Raw genomic sequence first — 13,638 nt, 5'->3', positions numbered from 1 at the left:
GAAACAAACCTGCACCTGTTCTGTTCTGACATGTAGTGAATTTTTCACACTTTCTCTTCTTAACCAATAACTGTAGTAAAATGGGCCAGGGACATGGGGACATTGTCATATAGACTCTATTCATTTCAGGAGAATCTGGGTGGATATTTGCCAAATTTTTGTTCCTGAAAAAAACTCACTGTGAGTTCATTGTGGGCAGGGATTGTCTCTCTTTACTGCTTTATTGTACTTTCCCAAGCTCTTAGTGCAGTGCTCTGCACACAGTAAGTGCTCAATAAATAAAATTGAATAAAAATCCAGATTTTAAATGGAGATTGATGCAGAATTCTTCTTAGAAGTTTTCCAGTGCCTTAGATAGTTGCCAGAAACCAATCAGAAGAAATAATTGTGACCAGGGGAGAGCACTCTGAGTAGAATGCAGTCTATAAAAATCTTTAAATGCCCCTTATCATATAATCTATTGCATTTATTAACCACTTGCTATGTGCAGAGAACTATACTAAGCACTTTTTTAAATGGTATTTGTTAAACACTTACTGTGTGCACCTAACAGAGCAGAAACACTGGTTAAAGTGCCGGGCTATGTACGAGCTGATCAGGTTGGACACAGCCATTGTCCCACATTAGGCTCATAGTCTTAATCCCCATTTTACAGATGAGGTAACTGAGGTACAGAGAAGTCATGTGATTAACCCCAAGTCACACAGCCTACAATTGGAGGAACTGGGGACAGAACAACACAATAGATTTGGTAGTTGTGATTCTTGCCCTCAAGGAGCTTACAGTCATATGAAAGATGCATACAGCCAACTCAGTTGGAAAGTGCCATTGGATAGTTCACTGTTTAAGGTGTAGTGGCCTTGCTATAGGGTTTCCTAATTATGATTCTAATATCAAACTCCTAACACTGGCCTTAATCTTAGAAGTAAACTGTGTGTGCATCCTGCATTGTATCTAGACAGTCTTATGGGAGGGTATATGGGTTCAGGAGAAGATTATAGGAAGTCCTTTTCTATCTACAGTTGATCAGTTCCTGGCTCATTCCTCCTTGGTCAATTAAGTACTTATTTATTCTTAAAGATAGCATTTTCCAGAACTTGGCTTCATCTTAGTCTGGGTTAACTGTTGAGTCAGCATGGGGAATCAAACCAAAAGAAAATGTTTGCAGTGATAAACAAATGTCTTTATTGTCTACATATTTCATTAGTTACATTCATATTGTAAAAATAGTTGTCTTCAGGTTTACTTTTCTATGTAAGGACTGCTGATACCAGCAAAGGGCTTTGAAGATTGTTTCTTGAGAAAAGCTTTACTATTATTGTGGAAGAACAACCCATTTCATTGAGCTGGTACAAACCTTCATTCAGTTGTATTTACTTAGTGCTTGCTGTGTGCAAAACACTGTACTCAGTGCTTATCCAGAACCTTCTATCCAGAAATCAGTGGGGTCAGATGAGAGAATTCTAGCAGTGTCAGCCTCTCTGTTCAGCCAGGTACTGGCATTTCAAGAGCTAGATATCAGGAATCTGTTTCTAATGCATGGAGGCATGTTCAATTCTCTGCTATTGAATTAGAAGGAAATGCATATGGTGCTATAAAAAATCCACATCTGGCAAAGCCTTCTTTTCATTTGAGTGGTATTTTATTGGATGGATTTGTTCAGAATTTGGTAGAGAATTCATCTTCAACATTTTTGTAATAGTTGGATTTACTGATGACAGGTGGCACTTTTTCCTATGGGATGGGCTACAGAGCTATGAGTTTCTGCTACTGGATCCATCACACAACATAACCATCTTCTAATAAGTCAGTTATACGTGGACACTGTCCCATTATGCTCTTCACTTTTTAAATGCATTTATTGAAAGAGAGGATACACAGCATATGAAATTACAGGATTTTCATGAATTCAAGGCTAGCTTTAGATAGAGATCTCTAAAATAATATTTACAGTTGTAAACATCACTTTACATTAGAATCAAATAAATCACAATTTTCACTACACTATATGTTTGTTTTGGTTTTGATATTGAAGTCATTTATCTGAACTACTTGTGTAGATCTCAAAAAATAGGAATTTCTGTTCATCATAGATCTCCTTCAAGAACTCTGAAAGAAAGGAAAAAAAGGACAGTTTTAGAATGACAGATCATTACAGTTCCATAGAGTAGCTATCAAGTTTAGAGTATATGGCCCAAGATGACTAACTCATTTCTGGGCACCTATCTACTACTTTACAGCCCTGGTACTTTCATACAATAATAATAATATTTTTTAAGCACATACTATGTGTTAAACAATTCTAAACACTGAGGCAGATTCGAGTTAATCAGGACAGGCACAGAAAAGGGATCAGAAAGCGATATCTCACTGACATCCTTAGTCAATTTTCCCTTACTGCTCAAACAGAACCCACGGAGGATTCTCCCTTGAGAAAAGCTAGTCATGTTTCTCCGGTAAGTTCAGTGTTTGGAATCATTTGCTAATACTGATAGAAACGGTGCACTAAAAAGAAGAATTTACTGCTTTCGGAAGCAGCATGGACCAGTGAAAAGAGCCCAGACTGGGGTTCTAATCCTGATTCTGTCACTGGCCTGTTGTGTGACCTGGGACAAGTCACTTCACTTATCTGTGCCTCAGGTATCTCATCTGTAAAATGGGGATTAAATAACTTTCCTCCCACACCCTTAGTCTGCAAGTCTCATATGGGACAGGATATATGTTTGATCTGCTTCTATCTACCACAGTGTTTGACACATAACAAGTGCTTAATAAATACTATTATTATTTTTGTATCTCCCTTGATTCCAGAAGGAGGTATAATCAGATCTTTATGAAGAATATAAATCCTTGCATTCAAGTATTTGTGAAAAATGACTAACTAGTGATAATAGTACCATTTCAAACCCTCCCATCAATTTAGGTTAATATGTATTTCAGTTTGTGCTTAGAAGACAACAGTCACTAGGTGTTTGACCTATTTTCACACCTGCAGTCTCTCATGCCATCTCTCTCAAGAGAGCTCTTGATCAGAGTAACCCTGCTTGAATTTCTTAGAGTTTAACTTTCTTTTCCAGGGAGTCAATTATTTCCATTTCCATAATCAAATGCTCTCCCTCCTGATTTTAAGTTTAGAAAAGGATGAATTTTTTCCATATTATTGCATACAAACACAACCTTGAAATAACAGTTGAGAAGCAGCATGACCTTGTGGCTAGAGCACAGGCCTGGGAATCAGAAGGATCTGCTTTCTAATCCTGCCTCTGCCACTTGTCTGCTGTGTCATCTTGGGCAATCCTCTTCACTTCTCTGTGCCTCAGTTACCTCATCTCTAAAACGGATATTAAGACTGTGAGTCCCATGCCAGACTGGGGCTGTGTTCAACCCAATTTGCTTGTATCCACCCCAGTGCTAAATAAGTACAGTGCCTGGCACATAGTAAGTGCTTAACAAATGCTATTAAAAAAAAATCAGTGAACAGCCATCTACAGAGCTTCTTGCCATCCAAAAATGTGGAGTTCAGTGGACATAGAATGAGGCTCTGTGAATTACCCTAAAAGGGTATTGTATCTGATGGTCACAGGGATGTTCAAAGAGGTAAGCAATGCTCCCCCATCCTGAGGATGTGAGTGGCAGTGCAATACCCAACGACCCAACCAGAGAAATGGCAGGTTGTCTGACACAAACTTGGAGCATCTAATTACCAATCAGAGATGTTGGGAGGGATACTGCACACAATTTCCTCAAATCAAGGGCAAGCCCAAGGCTAGAAGAGCTTTGAACTTGATCTCAATAGGATATTTCAAAATCTACTAAGAGCTGTTCACTTTTCCAAGCATTAGGATTATAACTAACTGTTCATTGCTGAGCAAGCTGTATGCTTTTGTTTTTGTTTTTTTGCATTTCTGCACACTATCGGAATTTATTTCATTTCAAGTACTTAAGAGAATTTCAGTTAAAAATGGATGTAAATACTTAATAGAAAAGCCATCATCATGGCTCAGCAGGGTAGCATGCCAAGAGCAGTCAGGGCATCCTAAATTGTGTTTACCATGGGGAAGAAATGTTGCTGGATGTTTGCATAATATGGTGCCACTATCAGCCATGGTACCTTAAAGTCCTCAGGACTATCTCCCAGAGGGAATTGGTTAATGGAGACGCTGGACCATCTAAACTTTAAGCTCATCATGGGCAGGGAATGTATCAGTTACAGTGTTATATTGTACTCTCCCAAGCGCTTAGTACAGTGTTCTGCCCAATAAATATGATTGACACTGACTGACTGGATGGGTGCACAATGTGTGCACCCTTTACAGTGATTCGATGGAGTGAACATGCGAAATTCTTTACCCTCCAGAGGACCACAGAGAGAGCCAAGTATAAATATTTTCCTACAGAGTTGCCGAAGGTTGAATCTCCTTCCTATCTTGCCCAAGCGGCAGTGGAGAACAGGGCCCTTTAAACCCATTCTCTGAACCAAGAAATTATCTGATTTGAATAAGACTACTGTGTTTCATTCTCTGAAATAAATTATCTGATTTGAATGCAACCATTGTGTTTCATTCTTCAAATCAACAGACTTTACAGCAACATCAGCCATGAGCACTACCCAGAGTGTCAAATCATTCAAACAATCAGTGGTATTTAGTGACCACTGAATGCATGCAGAGCACTGAGCTAAGTGTTTAGGAGAGTAGGTCGGATCAGGATTGATTAAGGTGCCATGACGTTAATCCCATTTAGTTGGCTATTATCGTGAACCTTGTCCAAATAGAACTAGAAAATGTGTTGTGATAAGTGGTTGGGTCACTTGGCATCATGTACTGTTCTTGGGCGTCCCTGTGACTCCTATAATATTCCCTTTGCGTTTCTTGGCCATGAAGCATTTGACATTGTTATTGTCACATTGGACCTACCACTAGGAAGTGATGCAGCAACTCTGCTATAAGTGCATCTTCATCAGTCTCGGAGAGGTTGGGTTCATTCATCTCCGATTCTTCTGGTAGGTTGGCAGAGTCTTCCTCGCTATTGCAGACCAGAGGAAAAAGGAAGTTCATTACTTGAAGGGTAAATGAGCCAGTTTTCTGTTTCATTGTGTTGTATTTGACAATGGTTTAGACAAAGCCCTAAGTATGGCTCTTGGTACCGAAGAGGCACTGTAAGGGATCCAATGGACATGCCTGAAAATGGGAACAATCATCTTGAAAGCTGTGTTTTTGCCGGCAGCCCTCATTTTCTAGCTTCACAAAGAGATTTGCAGAATCAATGGGCTACAAGGGTGATCCCAGCGGCCATCTGGTCCAACACCCCAGCTTGAAGCCAGAAGCATGCTATTAGTGCAGACCTATGGGGCAAATAGCTCTACCTCCTTCTCAGGCTACTGCTCCTAATATTACAGTAACCAATGTAGCAAAAGTCTACAGGAAGCCTAAGTAGACACTCTGCAATGTTAGAAACTGAGTTGGAAGTATGTGATGCGGAAACCCTTTGATCTTTTATATTTTTTCTGCCTTACTTTACCTTCTCTTTCCGGCCAAAACGGAATTTAAATATTTCTTCACAGCCATTTGCTTCCGAAAGCGGGTGTAGTTGTCAGTGAAGACTGCATCAGAGTGGCGTTTAGCTTGTCCGTGTTCTTCAGGAAGGTTATTGCTAAAGAACACAGGGAAGGGGAAACACAATCTGAATTCTACAGAACTGTTAAATATGCTGGGGTATTCTGATAGGTAGCAAGTCAAGAACAATAAAATTTCATTTTATGGCCTGAAAATGGCATTTGCTGAATTATTATATCAAGTGTAATCCCTAATGTGAAAACTATGATAAAGGAAGCAAACACCGTAGTAAGTGAAGTGAGTGTTTCAATATTCCTTGTTTCAGATTTGAACCATTGTATCCAGGAGGCATGACCAAACCATTTTTCCAGGCATAGTGGAGACAAAATATCTCCTCTGCTGCCTGTCTAAATTCTTCTAGGAATCGTTGGTCATGAGAGTGGCCCACAAGGAAGCTTGTGGTGTCACTTCCACAATGCACCTTGAAAGCTGAATTAACAGAGCCACATGGCAGCCACAGAACGAATGGAGAATTTCTAGTTAGACCCTCCTCTGGCTCTACCTATTTCTGCTCTGTCTGGTAACTTCTGCACAGTTGGGTGATGCTTAGGCATCTAGAGATACTGCATTTCCTTGGGGGAAAATCATCTTCATGTCATTGTCAGCAATGGTTTTTACTGAGCATTTACTTTGTGCAGAGCACTGTACTAAGTGCTTAGGAGAGCAGCATACAACAAGTTGGTGGACATGTTCCCTGCCCATAATAAGCTTACAGTATAGGGGATATTTACATTGACTTCCCCATCAGCCAGCCTCCTTTGAATGGCTCTCACATTTCACTAAAGTGAAAGGTTCCAAAGAGAGCAGTTTTACGAACACAATGTTCATTAGAAATCACTGGCTAGTTTCGACCTTGAAGCCATGATGGATTTGGCTTAAGTGAGGAAGACAGAAAGGAAACAATCTCTGAGATCCATCAATCTACAGCAAACTGCTTGTTTTAGCTAGGAATAAACCAGAGGGTTTTAGCCTGTGTCTTGGATCAGGATTCATTTGGGACAGTCAGGTCCACCTAGTAAAAATGTGATTGAAATTTTTGATCACCAAAGAGGGGAGTGTGCTAGTTCTTAGGTTTACCTAGAAGAAGCAAGGTGTATTGCATAGAGCAGGGGCCTGGGAATCAGAAGGTCATGGGTTCTAATCCCAGCTCTACCACTTGTCTGCTGTTTAACCTTGGGCAAGTCACTTCACTTCTCTTTGCCTCATCTGTAAAATGGGGATTGAGAATGTGAGTCCCACTTGGAAAAGGGATTATATGCAACCTAATTTGCTTGTATTCACCGCAGTGTTTAGTATAGTGTCTTGCACCTAGTAAGTGCTTAACAAATGTCATAATAATAATTATTATTGAGCTGTTAACCTAAATGATTTCCCTTTGTAAGTACCACAGATTTGACTTTTAATGGGCCATGTATAAGTGCTTTAAATTGAAGACAAAGTCTATTGGTCTCTGAATGTGTCTGCCCCACATAGGGCTGTAAAATCCTAAATTGTTCTTGTGGAGACCTGGTACAGTTATTTTCTTGGTGCACTAACAGGTACATGTTATAGGTGGTATTTTTATGGTATTTCTTAAGCACTTACTATGTGCCAGGCGAGGAGCAGTGTGGCTCAGTGGCAAGAGCCCGAGCTTGAGAGTCAGAGGTCATGGGTTTGAATCCCAGATCTGCCACTTGTCAGCTGTGTGACTGTGGGCAAGTCACTTAACTTGTCTGTATCTCAGTTACCTCATCTGTAAAATGGGGATTAACTGTGAGCCTCACGTGGGACAACCTGATTACCCTGTATCTACCCCAGCGCTTAGAACAGTGGTCTGCACATAGTAAGCGCTTAACAAATACCAACATTATTATTACTATTATTTTTCTAAGTACAGGGTAGATGCAAGATAATCAGATTGGACACAGTCTATGTCCCACATGGGGCTCACAGTCCTAATCCCCTTTAAAGTGAGGTAACTGACGCACAGAGAAGTGATATGACTTGCCCAAGATTCACACAGCAGGCAAGTGGGAGAGCTGGGATTAGAACCCAGATCTTTTCACCACTAGGCCACGTTGCTTCTCTAGGTTCTGAGAATTACCCTAATGCCTCCAGGAGTTGATGTGGTTTTGGATAGAGAGAGATGGTGGGTAATGACAGAGTCCTGGGTGTAGGCTCTGAGTCACTTAATGATATTTTGAATAATAATTATGGTATTGGTTAAGTGCTTACTATATTCCAAGCACTGTTCTAAGTGCTGGCATAGATACAGGGCAATCAGGTTGTCCCATGTGGTGCTCTCATTTTTAATCCACATTTGACATATGAGGTACCTGAGGCACAGAAGTTAAGTGACTTGCCCTAGGTCACACGGCAGACAAGTGGTGGATCTAGGATTAGAATCCATATCCTCTCACTCCCAAGCCCATGCTCTTTCCACTAAGCCGTGCTGCTTTGTGGCCCTTAGAATGTTGCTTTGTCCCTTGAGCGTAAGCTTGTCCCTACACTGGAAGTTTGCTGTGGACAGCAAACGGGTCTACAAACTCTGTTATATTAGACTCTCCCAAGCTTTTTAGTACCATGCTCTGCACACACTAAGCATTCAAGAAATACCATTGATATTGCTGACCAACTCTTGCACTGTACTCTCTCAAATGCTTAGACCAGTGCTCTGCACACAGTAAGTGCTCAGTAAATACCACTGCTTGCTTGAATTATCCAGGTATCATACATAGGCTCAGGCATAGTCTGATGCTATTAAATTTGGATTTGTAAAAGGGTTTTATCCTTTTGCAGCTGATCATATCCACACAACTCACTTAGTGATTGGTGACATTCATAAATAACTTAATTACTAGACCATGTAGATCTAGTTAATGAAAATGAAAACTATATTTACCTTACTCTTTTTCCAATAAGGGATTCCAAATACTTTTTTGCTGAAAGCTGACCTAAGAGTCTGCTAAAGCCACTGGTGAAAAGTCCATCAGCATGCCTGGTGTTTCTAAAAAATATTTCATGATAAAATGTATAGATTATTGCAACTGATTTAAAAAATTCAAAAATTTCTATGTTTGAAATGATGGACTCATAGCTCCTTTACATATCATTTTGCTGGTTTTTCCCTAGAGCAAAAATTCATTTCACCCAAGTTCTGGAAAAAAAACATCTCTTTTTAATATTCAAACATATGCCATTCTTCCATATATATTCCTTTAATCTCCCCACTAGACTATAAACTCATTATGGACAGGGGACAGGTCTGCTAATTCTGTTGTATTGTACCCTTCCAAGCACTTAGTACAGTGCTCTGCACATAGTAAGCACTCAATAAATACAATTAATTGATTGATTGACAATTTCAAATGGTTTTTTCATTGTGGCAGTTAGTCATTAATATAGTAGCATTCCTTACTTGGAAAACATATAAAAGAACCCACCTGTCCATCGTTCTGGATGCATCGATATAGGATTTGTCATTTTCTGGCAATGAGCTCTGCAAAATGTCAGTGTCAGACTTTAAAGAATCTTGAGTTTGATCAGGCTCATTTGCCCCATCAAATGGCAGTGTGTGGCCAAGCCTGTAGGAGGACAAAATACTTTAAAAGTATTGACAAGTCCTGTTTGACAAAAATATAATTCCTTCACTCTTCTTGAGATTCATAACTATGTGCGGCAGTATAAAAAACATGGGTTTTCCAATGTTTTGTAAATGTGACTCTGCTAAGCACTCTAAATGTACATACTGAGAAATAGACTTTTGAGAAAGGTGTTTATAATCCAGTTGGCCTTTTTAATGCACTTTTCCTGAGATAGAGACTAGATGCTTTGTGGTTTATAATACAAATATCACAGAAATTTTGAGACTGGAAACCAGGCTGCTAATCTTGTCATGTTTGGATGAAAAAAAACACCTAAGAAATCTAATCTTATCTTGGGAAGAAGTGAGTAAAAATCTTCACTTGGAAGTAAAACATCTCTAGTATGAAGTAATTTTTCTCTTCAGGTACACTTTTTAGCTACCAGGAAGATATTTTAGTTCTGTAAGGAGAACATTTGCCTTCCATATGAAAATATATTTTATTCATTTTACTCAAAATCAATTCAAAGATGAGTCAGGAACATTCTTTTTTCATCGGTTTACCAACTAAATACTTACAGATTTATCTTGGAATTAGGACTGTGTATATGTTAGCTATACATATTTACATTTATATAAGTATCATCCCATTAATTTATATAAACTCATGAATTAAATTTTATGCATATACAGTCCACAAAAAAGGCATCAACCTACATGGGGACATGAGTTACTGGAATAAAGGAAATATATTTAAAGTCATTTAAAAAGTCATTTTAGTAGCCACTCCATTTTATAGAAATCTTGGAGTTTGTTACTCTTGGATTACTCAGTGTTAGCTTTCTTACGTTGTTATACAATAACAAAGTAGGCAAGAGATAATACAAGTAATTGTCCCTTAAATACATGATTTTGAACATGTATTTAGTATATATACTATACCATTTCGGCCCTGCCCTAATCATACCATACACACATCTATAAATTTATGTATTCAGTTCTGAAATGAGTTGCCTCACTTTTCCTGTAATTTTATGCTCAGGCTTTTTATCTGACTTCACCCATTAAAGTGTAAAGTCTTCATGAATTCTCCATTTTGTAATTCTCCTCAGCACCTTATACAGTGCCTTGTCTGAAGTAGTTAAGCAGTAAATGGTATCATATACTATTTTACATAGCCATTTTCTAAGGTTGAGTTGAGAAGCCAGTAGGTGAAATCAGACTATGTAGGATAGATTAATCTGTTTAAAATAAATGGCAAAGAATAGATTTTTCTGGAAGGATATATTTTCTTTTTTTCTTTTCAAATAAAATTATTTAAGGTAAGTGTGAATAGTTCATTTTATGTGTTTGATCTTCCTTTAATCTAGGCAATTAAAAGACTTTAAAACTCAAGTTATTACCATTAAAATAGGCAAAACTGAAATAAATTTAACAGTACTAATATGAAGTACGAATTTTCCTCTGAACATTAAATTTAGTTTCTCATACATTTTTGATTACTCAAATATCTCTTTCATGAAATGCATTTAAAAAAAAAACACCCTCTTCCTCAAAGTAAGTAGCTGGAACGAAAATGGTATCGTACCCTACAACATTAACTCCTAGTCAAACTTCTTTTCCCCTTGTTTTCTCAAGAAAGTGGAAAACACCCTCTATTTTCCCCTCACCCCTCAATCCTTACTAAGCCACTGAGTATTGTACTCAATGGTGGTTTACAAAATGGGTGTTAGCATACTGGTTCTGTTGCTTTTGAACTCTCAGAAATGTTCTATTCTATGACAATTGGCTGCACACTTTCACCCTACCAACCATCTCCTGATATGTTACTGGATAAAAGAATTTGGATAACAGCACAAACCACCACCCCAACTGCAAAAACAGGGCAAGCATATTTCATACTGATAATAGGACATACCTTCCTGCTCTTAACCTTTGGTGCTTGAGAAATAATCACCAAATGACAAGGTAAACTACTGTCCAAGTGACTTTCTCCAAAAAAAAACCCCAAAAACCTCACCTTCATGGATGCAGGCTCATCACTGCAGTATGGTCTTTGAAATAAAGAACAACTCCTAGCTAAATGGGTCTCATCAACGAGGGCTTAATCTGACAATATTTTAAACTGCTTCATTGCTGCTGTATTTCAGTTCTCATTAAGGTCCTAAAGAAGAGGGGTTTGAAATGTAAAACCTTCTCTAGTCCCAAATTTTATAAAATTTAATATATGCAAAAGTTTAAATTACTTTTACCTTACTTGGAGCCCTGTAAATGAATCTAGGTAACAAATGTAATTAAATGATAATGGTAATAATGATAATAATAACAATGGTATTTGTTAAGCACTTACTATGTACTAAGCGCTGCGGTGGGTACAAAATAATCTGACTGGACAGAGTCCCTGTCCCACATGGGGCTCACAATCTATACTATTATCCAATACCTTCCCTATATCTATTCCCAAATTGTATTCCAGCACTGGTGTCATAATAGCATAGACTTCTACCAATGTCAGAATACAATTTAGGAATAGAGGTAGGGAGGGTATTGAATGGAAAGTTATGTTGAAGAAATTGCAAAATGCCCTTAGCTGATATAAAAGGGAAGATCTCCCTTCCCCAAACAGAAGAGAATTTACCTCATAGTGGAATATGTCCCCAGGAGAGGCAATGCCAAGGTTTGTGAGTAAAGAACCCCTAAGAGGGTCAGGGTCATCAGGAGCTGGAAGCTGCCTCTGTGTTCCATCTCTCTGGACCTAAAATTGTGAAGAAGAGGCAAATGAAAGCAATTTCTGAAGCCCAAAGCATAACCTTAATAAGACATCTTCTTTGATACTTTCAGGAAGAACTAGTAGCCTCTGGATAGAACAGATGATTTATGTGTGTTCAGTTTTAAAGCTGCAATTGGTTAGTCCGCTGAATTCTGAAAAGGCTGTCTTCTATAGTTTTAGACAAATCAATGTGTAAAACTTAGGATCCTTTCTAGCAGATGAGTAAACAACCCATATAAATTAAAAATTGGAATTTTCAATATTTGACATAAACCAAAATGTTATTAGATGATCAAACATTTTGCAAGCAATTGCTTTCGAGCTCCAGCAAGTGGTATTATGATTAAAAAAGGATGTTTCATGCACTTTTCTGAAATATATAAATGATACTGATTTAAAAGCAAGGTATTAAAGCAGATTTTCTGTATCAAAAACAATCCTGCCATTTCATTTCAAACTAGATTTAGATCTAGATATTTTCTTTTTAATGGGTTGTATTCATTAATGAAAAATGTTCACTTATGTAAAGCTTTCTAAATGGAAAAATGAGTTTCTCCTCTATTCCACAAAGTTTTTAAAAAATCTGCAAGTAAATAGGGAAAATAGATATTGGTTTGTTTTGGTGAATCAACAAATCAATGAACGAAATGGAAAAGGGAATTTCTTGATTAAAAAAGACAAATTTGAAAATTTCAGAGACAAAAATGAGAATTTCTATCGCATAAGTAGAAAATCAGCATTCTAACATGCGACATGCAGTTATGTTCATTTGTAATCAGTGGAAAAAGAAAGGACATTCAGTAGCAGGCAGCCTGAACTATCTATACTTTAGAAGGATTATGGAAAAGAAAATAATACCAGATTGTACATGCATCTCTATACTTCATTCTCAAGCAAACCCAGAGCAACTTAGTTTAATCATCTAGCTATCCAGAGAAGGATACAAAGAGACTGCTTGCCAGAGAGAGGGAATTTATCATAGTCGGTGAAAAGTTCCTGGGAAAGGAAAAAGATGAGTAGAGTTTCAACTCACCCAGCCAAGAAATGTTCTTTCTGTTGCACAGCGGTTGAGCTGCTCCTAGCGATTGAGGCAGGTTCGGGTGGATGCCTCCAGCTGTCCTAGGAACTGGATTCCTGTGTAGTCACAAAGACCTACACTTGTTCTCTGTCCTTGGTGCTAATTCAGTTCTTGGAGGTTGGTTACTGGGATTGCTACGGCTTCTCCTTCTGGAGCTGACTCCTTCCCTCTCTTTCAGTATACTCTGACCAGCTCTTCAAACTGGCTCATTTTATAGGGCTAATACATAGGACCAAGTTTATGGGCCAGAAAAAGCAATCACGTTGCTATCTGTTTGAGACGTCACAGTAGTACTCCCACAGGGATGAATGAAAGACTTCATTGCCTCGTCATGTGGAAGTTCCTATGTAATCTTCTAGGAGATGCAATGCTTTTATTATTGTTGATTTATATTAACTTACGATGAGTAATTTCAAGGTCCAAGGAACGCAGGGCCAAACTGGACTTCCTTAAAAAGCCAGTCATCCTGCACTTTACGGAAAGTCTTTCATTCTTCAATTGAATGGGAATGAAATAATAGAATGGTTACTATGTTGACTTGCCTAGTTGCCCAGAACTCTTTCTCAGTAGAGCTTTTATCTAAAATTCTCTCCTAGGAATAGGAAGTAGGACA

At 38.3% G+C, this 13,638-nt stretch overlaps 1 protein-coding gene across 2 annotated transcripts; it reads right to left on the bottom strand.

Annotated features, from left to right (window-relative positions):
- Window positions 1-1,161: 1,161 nt before the first annotated feature.
- Window positions 1,162-13,246, bottom strand: LOC100079187 (vasoactive intestinal peptide). 2 transcript variants are annotated; one of them, XM_007657780.3, is made up of 7 exons: window positions 12,981-13,243; window positions 11,816-11,932; window positions 9,038-9,178; window positions 8,497-8,601; window positions 5,521-5,652; window positions 4,917-5,025; window positions 1,162-2,109 (listed from the first exon to the last, which is right to left on the bottom strand). In XM_007657780.3, exons 2-7 carry the CDS (start codon window positions 11,920-11,922, stop codon window positions 2,101-2,103), a joined length of 603 nt encoding a protein of 200 aa, XP_007655970.1. In that variant the 5' UTR covers window positions 11,923-11,932; window positions 12,981-13,243; the 3' UTR covers window positions 1,162-2,100. The 2 variants fall into 2 exon arrangements, with proteins under 2 accessions (XP_007655970.1, XP_007655973.1); XM_007657783.3 differs by lacking the exon at window positions 8,497-8,601 and having other exon boundaries at window positions 12,981-13,246.
- Window positions 13,247-13,638: the final 392 nt, after the last annotated feature.

Source organism: Ornithorhynchus anatinus, chromosome 2 (genome assembly GCF_004115215.2).
Source record: "Ornithorhynchus anatinus isolate Pmale09 chromosome 2, mOrnAna1.pri.v4, whole genome shotgun sequence".
In the NCBI taxonomy this organism is placed as follows: Eukaryota; Metazoa; Chordata; class Mammalia; order Monotremata; family Ornithorhynchidae; genus Ornithorhynchus; species Ornithorhynchus anatinus.
The sequence above is the reverse complement of the archived record's forward strand: the minus strand, read 5'-3'. Positions and strand labels throughout refer to the sequence as shown.

Excerpts from the sequence above, each read along its gene's own strand:
- LOC100079187 (XM_007657780.3), bottom strand. The coding sequence starts at position 11,922 with ATGGAACACAGAGGCAGCTTCCAGCTCCTGATGACCCTGACCCTCTTA. Across the intron at positions 8,602-9,037 it reads GCATCCAGAACGATGGACAG|AAACACCAGGCATGCTGATG; the intron begins GTGGGTTCTTTT and ends AATATTTTTTAG. Across the intron at positions 5,026-5,520 it reads GTTTTGGCCGGAAAGAGAAG|CGAGGAAGACTCTGCCAACC; the intron begins GTAAAGTAAGGC and ends GGTCTGCAATAG.